The sequence below is a fragment of the Mya arenaria genome, chromosome 17 (assembly GCF_026914265.1).
Source record: "Mya arenaria isolate MELC-2E11 chromosome 17, ASM2691426v1".
NCBI lineage: Eukaryota > Metazoa > Mollusca > Bivalvia > Myida > Myidae > Mya > Mya arenaria.
The window spans coordinates 29,776,618-29,789,305 of NC_069138.1; the positions used below are offsets into that span (position 1 = coordinate 29,776,618).

Genomic DNA, 12,688 nt, shown 5'->3' on the forward strand with positions numbered 1-12,688 from the left:
GTCAAAGCCGCTTATGTTTAATTGTCTTCGGGACCTGATGAAGAAAGCATATCATTACCTCGTCAGATAGTGTTTTCACAGTGGGTGTGTATTTCCCGCAGTTATACATAAAGGCTGCCAGTCCGTTGAAGTCAATTTCATCAAATGAAGATTTATCATCATATCCAGCTGACTGCATGAATAACTTGGCGACAGCAAACGGAGAGTCTCGCCATGTGTCAGTCGAAGCGTTTCCCCATGAAGGTTTCTTTCTTGTGTGTATGGCTATGATTTCATTTCGAAGTTTTTCATGAAATCGACAAGGTATTTGTTTCCGGTCAGATATATGACCATGGTCTGATGAACAAGTCTGCTCATTCGATGCCGTCTGGAGAATATCATAATGCAGATTGCTAGACTTTGACGTGACAGAAGGCAGGATGGCTTTCCTCGTAATGAAGACGGCCCTCCACTGTTTTAGCCAGTTTTGGGACTCTGGGCTGGCGAATGTCCTATATGCCGCCATCTTTTAGAAGCCTGAAAAATATACAAAAATAGAAACTATTATTAACAGTAAGTTTTAATGACTTGACTTATTATTATTATTATTATTATTATTAATATTATTATTATTATTATTATTATTATTATTATTATTATTATTATTATTATTATTATTATAATATTTCTACTACTACTACTACTACTACTACTACTACTACTACTACTACTACTACTACTACTACTACTACTACTACTACTACTACTACTACTACCACTACCACTACCACTACCACTACTACTACTACTACTACTACTACTACTACTACTACTTGTGCAATGGAAGGTAATGATTGCAGAAAGTGGTTGATCTGGAAGCAATTTGTTGCTAAGGCAGTTATGGGTTTGCTTAGGAAGTAATTGGTTGCCAAGGAAGACATTGGTTGTTATAATTGCATGAAGTTGCTACAAAATTCAATGGCTAAAGAAGTCATTGGCGGATAAGAGAGTAAGTGATTGATACGGAAGTCATAGGTTGCTTAGGTTGTCAGTGGCTGCTGAGGAAGTAAATGTTTTCATAAGAAGTGATTCGTCGCTAGAGTAGTCATTGATTGCTAAGGAAGTTATTAGTTTCTAACGGAATCATTGATTTTTAAAGATAAAGGTAGTTGCTAATGTTATCATTAGTAACTAAGGAATTTATTGATTGCTTATGAAGTCATTGGCTGTTAATGAAGGTTTTGGTTGCTAAGGAAGTCATTGGTTGATAAGGTATTCATTGGCTGCTATAGATGAAGGTAGTTGCTAAGGTCGTCATAAGATGCTACTACCTTTGGTTACTAAAGATAAAGGTAGTTACTAAGGTAGTCATTGGATGCTTAGGATGTCATTGTTTATTAAGGAAGTAAGTGGTTGGTATGAAAAAAGAGGCTGCTTATGAAAACATTGGTAGCTAAGGCAGTCACTGGTTGTTAAGGAAGTCAATCGTTGTTATGGATGTATGCATTTGTTATGTAAGTTATGTGATTGATAGGGAAGTCAAAGGTTGCTCAGAAATTCATCTGCTGAAATTAATTCCACATGGAGTTAAAATGCTGATAAAGAAGTCATTGATTGCAAAGGTAGTCATTAGTTGCTAGAGAAGTAATTGGATGCTAACGTAGACATTGGTTGTTATAGATGAAGGTTGCTGCTAAGGTAATCAATGGTTGCTACGGAAGTCATTGGTTGCTCACCCTTCTCCCTAGGGGCATCATTTAAACAATCTTGATAAGGAACTAACACATGAGGCTGCATACCAAATATCATGTGTCTTGGCTTTGTGGTTTTAGAGAAGAACATTTTCAAACTGTTATACTATTTAGTATATAGAAAATTTCTTTGGCCCAAGCAAGTTTTGACCCAAGAAATATAATTTGAGCATACTTGGTTAATGACATCTACATGAGGCTGCATACCAAATATCAAAGGTCTGGGAGAGAAAATATACTTTCAAAGGTATTGCTATATAATTATATATATATACAATGGGGGTGCGGCCAGTTTAGACCCGGGGGACATAATTTGAACAATCTTAGTAAAGGAACACTATGTGTGACTGCATCCCAATATCAACAGTATCGACCTTATGGTTTAAGACACAAATATTAAAAAACAACATCTTTAATGATTTTTGATGAAATGTGAAGTTTTATCGGTGAAATAACAACGGTGAAGATATCAATTTTCACAGCAAAATAAGGAGTGAAAATATCAACTTTCAAAACTTTTTAAAATCCTTTGTAGTAACTTCCCCTTGATCAAAATAGAACACTTCACTTTGAATCAGAACATGTTGGCAAAAACAATATTTAAAATTAAAGAAATGTTCCAAAAGTTTAAATAAACATATATTTGGAAATTAACAACTTTTACCGTTAACTAAAAAAATGATTATCCCGTTTTTCAAACGTGTTCTTGATCTTGAAGCTGAACGTTCGAACATTTGCTTTCATACCAAACAAATTACAGACGAAAACAACTGTTCGAACATAATTAGAATTTTATATCATCGTTCAAATGTATTTTGAACTGTTTGTTGTTGTAATACGTAATACAAAATTTCCGAAAAAAATCCCACAACAATTGACAGATTAACTGATTTTTTTACCCCACCAACGCCTTAGAAGTTGTCAACAAACTAGCGTGGTCTTCATCATATCCTGTCTTCAAGCGAAAGAGACTGGTTCCTGACAGTAAGATCACTGAAAATCCATGAATCATGAAACACACTCTAAAACTAAGAAAACTGTTTTATATCCAATGATCATCCGCAATTGTTTTGCTTACACATTCGACCTTTCAAATTTTCGTTCAATAAATGGCGGCGTATGTCACGCTTAAAATAAGTCTTTTCGCTATTTTTTGGAGCATAGATGCAGTTATAAAACCTAATTGATAACTGTTCATAAAATCTTTGCACTAAAAAACGAGCGAAAAATAAAAAAAAATATATCAGAGATCTTGTTCTCAACAAACCGGAAATATAAATTTGACAGCTACGTCACAATCTATAATTCTGTACGAGGGGCGTCCCACGTGTAGCAGCTTAAATAAAACCATTCAAAAAAGGGGTAATTAAAGAAAATAAATTAAAATACTATAAAACTCGGAAAATAAGCGTAAAAAACAGAAAGTTTGTTTATTTCAGTGTAAGATCTTATTTTATTTCACTCGTGATCATAGAAAAACGTTTATCTATACCACACGTGAAATAAAATTTCCGTTTAGTGTTTTCACATTTTATAATTATAATGCGTTTAATTTCAACAATAACATATGAAAGAGTTTGTAGGTTTTCATCTAGAAGTATGTTTATAAGACAAAACTATATTATTTAAACCCCATTTATAAAGCGTCGTAGGTAGAAAAAAGTTTCAATTGATTTGCTAAAAAAAGAAAAACATCAAATTGCTTAATTCTGCTGACATCAATTGATATTTGAAACTTAAATATGACAAGTTATACCCATTTATTTATAAACCGTCAATGTTAACAGTTATTTGCATCATGAATTTTAGGATAAGATTGTCAGGATTCAGTACATCACAACAGGTGCGCTTCACGAACAACCCGTACCGGAATATTCATTTATGACTCAAGTCATTGGACGCCCTGAAAGTCAGTTAGTCCTCATGTGTTATTGAACTCCATGTAGCTTCGTCTGCGAAACTTATTGTGCCTCTTGGGTCAATCATGGGTGTCGCTTGTTTAACATTAACTTATGGAAGAATCCCTGGTAAAACTGCAGCATTTAAATTTGGAACAGCTGTATGGTTTGCTAATGAAGGTATTTCGTTGGATGAAATTAACTGTAACCTATTGAAACTTTTTCTTTCTTTACAATCTACAATTATGCAAACACGTTTTTCCTCGGATAACATAAGCACTTCTTTATTTTCTTATATTTCAAGCTCAAGTTTGGATCGTGTGTACAATTTCGCAAACTTATATCAATATTTTCCGTAAATAATGATATTTTGACCTACTTCCTTATATGTCGTTGATATGACGATATTAACTCTAGGGACGAATTAGTGCACGTGAATGCAAAAACTACAAGGGAATTTTCACACAAGGGCAAATTGCTAGACGTCTATGGGTGTGGTAAATTTATCCCCATAGGCGTTTATGTCATATAAACGCAACATTTGATTGCTCCCGGAAGTATATTGAATTGGGCAGATATTTTAAAAAATATGGGAAATTAAACAAAATAAATGAGTATAATTCTTAAATAAATACAAAGTTAACGTCTTTATTCCTTCTAGCCGTTTTTGAAGTTTCTTAGCAGACAGTTTTTACAAAGGACTAAAATGTTTAGAATACCATGTTATGTCTGATTTAGTAAATAAGTTAAAGTTTAGTGATGTTGGTCTTTCTTTGAGACTCGTTCAACCTTTCGAATACATTTAATTAAAGCTATTGCACTGATACTTTGAGAGTTACAACTTTTAACACAGTATTGATGTTTTTCTTATAAGGAAACAATCGAGAATACATGCAGCTTTAATGGTTTCTTGCAATAATGACGAAGTTGTGTTATACAGTGCATGTTCTCCTACCGAAAAACCTGTTGAAATAAAATTTAATACGGACATAGTGTCCTATGGCTATGGCTTTTGGATATTCAATGTCAAGTTACCGAATGATGATATAACATCGTTCTGGCAGAATTAACAAACGCAGCATTACGAGTTCCAAAAACATCTCCGAATGGTGGGAAATGACGAAAAATAAAATTCACACCATTGCCAATGGAATGCAGTATCAGGCGGTCTAATAATAAAATAAATAAACTAGACGAAGAGTTGATTCCGCTGATAACGGAAAATACAACGGAAGAAAATCGTAAAAAATATAATTGAAACAGAGACAGTAATAATAGATCAATAATAATTCAACACAAGACGCTTACAGAGTAAGATCCAACGCAACTGCAATTTAGCATAACGATAAATCATCCAAATTTATCTTTAAAAACAACAACGAGAAAATAAGCAGTTATCTAACTGACCAAAAGAGTAACGTCAAAGGTAGATGTATGAGTTAAGCAAACCGAATCAGTCAATAAACTGATGATAAAACTGACGTGACAAATGATCAAGGGATAATTATATTTTTGATCAAAAAGCGTTTGACCGGGTTGAATGGCAATGAATCGAATCGTGGCATCTCTGAAAGCTCAACAACTTCATATTAAATGTTTACACCAAATCGTGAAGCATATTCACATATTAACAAAATCTCAGACGGTCTTAACAAAAGTTAGTCCAGTTATCTATCATTTTAATTATGACTACAAATATAAGCACATTCAAGACCATGTGTATCTCAAATTCGCAACATCAGTGCCAAATTGACCACATTGTAACAATGAAGCCCACTCAGAGCAAAATAAACTGGTGATTTCTAATAAAGCTTTTTTACTGCTTAAAAGTCTACACACGGCAACCATATGTGCCCCTAAAACAGTTTGGCAACCATAAGCCCAGAGCCAAATAATAATATGCGCATTTCTAATGAAGCCTACTTAGTGCTAAAAGAGCCACATTTTTGTAACAATTAACTCCAATCAGAGACAAACGAACATATGCGCCATAACTTTTATTAAGCCTTATCAAGTACCCAAAGTCAACAAAACTCATGTGCAACTCTACAATTAAAACTGGTACTCTATGCCATGTGGTGGGAGTCTTGGATTGATTGGGATGATTCCAGAGTGAGTCCTGAGATTTTCCATTTACATTAAGTTTCTGCAAGTGTACCAAGTTTCAAAATGTTTACCCAATGTGCACACTTTTAACAATACCAACTGACTATAATTTGCAGGAGGAGGAGGAGTCATTGAAATGATGCCTTACAAATGCTTTTTAGTACTCTTGCTTTAAAATTTCTTTCCAATTTATATAGCTGTACAATTTAATGTTTTCATATGAATACTGGTCACCAACATATTTATAATAACAATTTGTTGTAGTTATCCTCAGACTCCTTTTGCCGAAAATTTCTTTGGATTACATCGTTCGTGCTTTAACATAGCACATTACATGGATTTATCAAACCGTTCATACCAAATGAGTCAAATAACCTGCACAAGATAAGATAATGAACATTATTAACGGCATATATGTATACTCATCTTAAAGACAAACATATAGCTCATTATATCACTAAGTGAAAAAGAGCAGTATTAAATAGAGATATGTATATTATAGGTTTGTAATATTTGATTCATATTAATGTCCCGTGTACTTTTCGATTAACCATACTCTCATCACGGTGATATTATTATGTGGGGCATTTGTTCTAGACATATTATTTATGCATTTATTATCTAATGTATTCCTAAAATAGAGACATATATGTAATTGACATTAATATATCACAGTCGCTTAATTGTGTTAAACAACATCTATAGCAATGTTGTTTCATCTTTTGAGGTTGAAGCCCATGATAACAATTACAATTTGTTATAATTTCTTGCCTAAAACGGAACTAGGTGCTTCCAATAAGCAATTTATTATATCTGAAATGCATTTATCTTTTAGTGAGGTGAATAAATTGGGTAATTCTAATACATAATAGAAGAGTCCTTTTCTGATCTATATAGTATTTTGAAATAGTTACTTTTTGGAATGATCCAAATATAAGATAAAGACTATGACAATAAATGTCTGGTTCTAGCGGTTAAGCATATTTTAAGACAAAACGACTGTTAGTTGTGTAAAAGTTGGCTGAATTGGATTAAATGCCACCATTGTAATTGTTTCAAATCCTCGAATCAAAATCAGGATATCTCTTGATGGCAAACATTAAAGTGTGTATCGTCGACCGTGTAGATCCTGATTATTACATCTATGACGTCTATCTTTTCAAAATATGTGTTCGTTTGTTCAATAATCAATAAACTTTCGATACGATATGCAAACATTGCATAAGATAACTTTTTTATTTCCGAGAATTAAAGGAAACATTTAAATAAAAATATGCCTTGAAAATAAATAAAAAAGACAACTTGTTCCGATTGCTGTGGATGTTGGATGTGAATATGATAAAACGTTTATGATGTTAGGAACTAAGGGCGTTTTGTTAAGACCAAACCAGTTTCAGTTTTGGTTTCAATGGTCTCAGCAGTTACGAAACCGGTTTGATAGTTTTGCTTGAAGTAACAAGTGCATGGTTTTATGTACATTTTAAACAACATGGTGGAACTACTGTAGCTACTGAGCTACACAATTACTAATATAACCCTTTTCCTTTAGCTCATTTGCCCATTGTGAGGCATTGTAATAAAGAAGATTGAGTTTCACCAAACGTGATTGATCACTTTCCGCCATTTTGTTTTCGAAGTTAACTAGTTTTCGGATTGCACAAACCGATGAAACCGCCTCTGGTAATGGTTTCGAAATGTCTCAAAAACCGGTTTCGGTTTTAGTTAAAAAACATTAAAACTGGTTTTGGTTTTATTTGAAACTGTTACAACAAATACACAGTTCGTAAAACCGATCTTAGACCGAAACCAGATTATTACCAACAAAACCGCACTAAGTTTTGTAAGGATCTTGCTGCTACAAATACCTTCTTTGTTGAAAGTAATTATCACCATAAAATATATTCTATTTTAAATCGTACATATATTATAACCATTTAATTTAAATGAGATCAAGGTATGTGGTTTACATAAATTACTAGCAAAATGCATTTTCGAGTATAATTTTCAAAAGAAGAAGTTTTGTTTGAACATGATAGAGGAAAATACACATGCAAAAGCTTATGATGTGTTATGAAAATGATAATTCAAGTATTTGATATAATGATAAAGGTTAAGAGATACAAAAGAAGAAGAGAGAGAGTTGGGAAACATAATGCAAACAACAGTTTTTGTTTGATTGACAGTAGCGGAAGGGGAACTATTGTCAACGCTCCCGCACATCCAGCTTAAAAAACATCATCAGAATAAGGGAAATTATGGTAAGCATTAATCGGTCTAGCCTAAACTACATTCTGAATGTAGATTGTTCAACAATTTAACACGATGTGTCTTTTTAACGAAAAGTAAATAAGTCAGACCAATGATACACGGCTAATATAACGCGATTATAAAATATCGTTGAGCTGTTATCATTCCTAATAAAACTGCGCTCTAAATGTAAATTGTCAACACTATTGCGCACTTACTGAAGAGAAGTGAGGGGCAATTATCTTAAACTACACTCTAAATGTTCATTTTTACCAATACAACGCGATTTGACTTTAACCATGAAGTCAAAAACATAACTATCACTGTAAAGCGAAAACGATGTTACACACGTGTTATGATTAACTCATACCATTAAATCGCCCTTGCGATCAGCGTTCTAAAAAGATACCAAATAAGTCATATGATGCACAGATTATATTGTCTGATAGTAGCTTACAATGAACCTTTTATCCTAAATTGTGTACGCTTACAGTACGACAATATCGGTTATCTGTCTCGTTCATATATCAGTGAAGATCAAACATAATTCCTTTAAACTTATTTCTTTAACTGTATTTTCATTGGCGCATATTTTTCGTTACGATTTACCACAATTAATTTCTTCTTATTTCTATGTCAACCACAGGTTTCGTCCCGCCTTAATTTCCTTTAAACTTATTTCTTTAACTGTATTTCCATTTGCGCATATTTTTCTTTACGATTTACCACAATTAATTTCTTCTTGTTTCCATGTCAACCAAAGGTTTCGTCCCGACTTATTTCCACTGCACACATGGTGGCTGTTTTTAATGTCTCCAGTTTGAATTTATTTTTTAAAGTCAATCAAGAGCCTCCTGGACAAAGAAAACACAATTGGAGAAAGGAAAAACATCCCAAAAATTATGAGATTCATGACTGCTGCTTTTTTTATATCATATATGAATGACTGCATGATGTGGACAATTAAGAGAAAGCATGAGTATGTCAAAATTGATTTTTTCTTTTAAGTATCTGAGGTAAGTTTATGTTAATGTCACTCAACATTAATGCACGGTAAGTCTAACAGGTGGTACTTTATCTTCATTTATTTATCTATCAACATCCAAATCGACAAAGAAAGCCCAAAAACAATGTCTAACACTGAATTAAACTACTACAATAAGCTTGTTAAATGACTGTTAACAATCATATGATGCATACACTTTTAATGGAGTCATAACTATTCATTTACTTTATACTTTTGCTAAATATTCATTAACTTTAGGATTATGGAGATAAATGCATGAAATATATAATCTTGGGACATTTTTCAAGTAACAAATTTAAACTCAAGAAGTTGACAATATGAAAGCATTTAAGAGCCCGAATCACACTTGCTAAAAAGTTATGCTTACATAGAGACAGTGTTCCTTTCCGAAACAATTCAGGGCAGGACCAGGTTTTGATCAACACAGATTCTTGAACTTTAAAGACAAACCAGTGCATCAGCAGCAAGGCTATATCTGACATTGTTGCTACTGCTGCTGCTGCTACTACTACGAAATAGAGAACGTCACGGAAATAACGGCACAGAGGTGGGTTATGTTCATAACTGATTACTTTACTGGAAATGCGTAAATTTCAACCTGACTTATCTGTATGCTTTTGATTTGTGTTGCAATTATTAATTATTTCAACTTTTCCGGAGATTGTGACGTATATGCAAATTGCTGATATGACTGAAGGTGGCAGGTTATGTGAACTTGCGTTGTAAAAATGACCAGTTTCATTTTATAAATAAATTCCTAATCAAGTTGATAGATATTTCATATAGTCGATACTTTAAAGCGTCATTTTAATATCAAGGCTGTAAGCGACGCACCTCAAACGATGTAGCCTATTCATTTTTACAGCGTACTAAATGATACCCGCTGATTGAATCAGAAAAATAAACCGTTGCATAGCTAAGCTTCATCTTTTCCCCGGAGTACTACACTTAGGAAACAACAGCAAAACACAAGAATAATTCATTGACATTTTACTAGACAGCATGGCTTGGAGTAACCGTCTTTTTCTTTATTTCTATAGGGATGTCTGTAGTAAAAACGATAGTAACAACTGCGGGATAATACTGGCATGTGTACATACTAAGAAGGAGAAAGTAAACATTTAAAGTTCTTGATGTAACGATATAATCGTTGTTGTAACAATTTTACTACGGACAAATAAAGGTAATTGTTGTTGTTGTTGTTGATAATATTTATACGCAACCAATACAAGAGGAAGGGAGAATCTTACGGAGAACGTATTCCAACAGCAGTCTCGGTTTGATTGACAGCAAAGGAAAGAGACAATTCTGTCAATGCTCCTATAGCACTGGCTTATCACGATAAATGACAAACATCGACCATTCTAAATTAAAGCAGAAAAATGAACAGCAATTATTCTTTTCTTAACTTCAATTTAAATGTAAATGTTTCATTAATATTAAGCGATAAGTTGAACAGCAACTACTCTTATCTAAACTACACACTGAATGCTAATTGATCACCAATAAAAGAAATTAATTGAATATTCTAAACATATGTCTTTGGCTTTGATCCTGTACCATTAAACGGGGTTATGTTCAAACTTTTGGCTACTGAGCTGATTACCGTTAAACTACCCCGGCGAATATATTTCGTATTGATGTTAAATGAGCTATCAGCAAACATGAAGGATACCAAACTGGTCATATGATGAAAAGATTTTCTGATTGTAAGAAACTATGAACCCTTTATCATATTCAATGGATACCTGTGGTACGATATCAGTTAAGGTCAGACATAATGTAGAACGACACACTGCTTACATGTACTGTATCATACAAACATTATATTTGATGACATTTAGTATTACCTACGAAATGGTTTGGGGTGCAATTGCACATCGAACAATCTAACGTCCAGCATAACTGAAATACAGTTATTATTGTTTATTTCCGGTTAATGTCAATATGATGTGTGATGTGCATGATTCCGCATGAGCGACCTTCTGCCTGTTAGTCTGTCTTTCATGAACAGATCTTAACAAGCTTATCGAAGTCATATTATAAAATTATATGCCATTTTGACATCCCCTATAGAAGTCATGGCTTTTCTCCAAGCTCTAATTTAGAAGTAATTGACTTTTTGACCAGACGTTTTGTTTTATCACACATGAAAACACTATTGTTTAAAGCGTTATAAATCATGAAATGTAGTATAAACCCTCAGACTTTAGATCAGATTGATATTTTTAAAGCCCATTTCAAAAGCAACTACATATAACTGGCATTCTTTATAACGAGTGATAGTCACGCACAAAAAACACCATTTCCAATTTAAGGCGACTACAAAGTGTTTATTTTCTTGAGGGAGTACCCCACTACGCCATGCAAACAGTTTATGCCACTTTCTTTTGGTTCTGAAGGAGGGATGCGTATCAAGCAGTTGTGCCCCTAAGTTATGCCCCCTCTAACGATCATTCCTGGATCTGCCTCTGAACTTTTATGTGATATATATATATAGTATACATTTGTTATTAGCTATTTCTTGTTCTTGTTGTAAGCTTTAAAGATCAGAAAAAAACACATTTAACTACAATGAACATTTTCGACTTTTTTCAGCAAATTTAAGTCGTTCACTTTTAATTATTTTAGAAGAATGCATGGAATTATTACTTGTAATCGAGAACTATTGGTTAGATTAAAAATTGATATTCATATTGTATCCGATAAAACATATTTGAATTTTCGATGCATGGTGCCTTGTAACAACATAATATTTTGGTATACAGGCGAACCCCGTTGGCTCGAACCCGCATGGCTCGAATGGTTCGTTGGCTCGAACTGGATGTAAATTATCAATATTTTTATCCGAATGTAAGAATTCTAGATTGGCTCGAATTTTCGTCGGTCCCTTCGAGCTCGAGTTTGAGTTCGAGCCAACGGAGTTCTACTGTGATTTGAAAGGTATTACAATAGGAGCTTTTTTCCCAAACGACATTAAGTATCCTGCATATTTAAACAAACTACAAATAACAAAGGGTAGATTAATGTTTTTAAAAAAATATCGATTAGTAGATATTAGGTTTTAAAGATAAAAATTTAATTACATTAAATCCGATGGATTTGGTAGGGTGACATCATACGATAATTGTTATCGCATTTTGATACGGAAATCCGAATCGGAAAACAAACACTCGAATCGAATGTATCATCACAATTGAAAAAACGGTATTATTTAAGTACGAAAGATATTTCAGATTCAATATTTCATTATTTCCTTTCATAATTTCTAGATATTAATTTCGCGATTTCAGGGTTTTATTTTCACGATTTCACGAAGTTGAGAACAAAAAATCATGAAATATTGAATTTAAAATGTCAACACCGGCCTTTCGTACAAAAGCCCGATTATTATTTCACTGTTATAAATATATGTTCCTCATCGAAATGTTATTGTTATTAATTTGTCCAAATTTAACATCAGCGTACAGAAGGCTTTTCTCTTGAATACAATGAACTGTCATCCCTAATGTTTCCAAAGAATCTAATCAACAGAAACGATGTAACTGGTTGTATGGGAGTATATTGCAGCGTTTCTGCACCAAAAGTTGCGAGTGTATCAGCATATCATCAGGGTGTGATTGCCGGATGATAAACCTTCGTTTGCAAATAGTGATACTAGGGAAGTAGGCCACCTATTT

General features: G+C 33.4%; 1 protein-coding gene across 1 annotated transcript in view; it reads right to left on the bottom strand.

Moving 5' to 3' along the window:
- LOC128223358 (uncharacterized) overlaps positions 1 to 12,688 on the bottom strand; it is a 98,894-nt gene that overhangs the window by 9,470 nt on the left and 76,736 nt on the right. The window contains exon 2 of the mRNA XM_052932637.1: positions 59 to 516. Within this exon, the coding sequence (XP_052788597.1) occupies positions 59 to 505 (447 nt within the window). The 5' untranslated portion in view covers positions 506 to 516. The remainder of the gene's footprint in view (positions 1 to 58; positions 517 to 12,688) is intronic.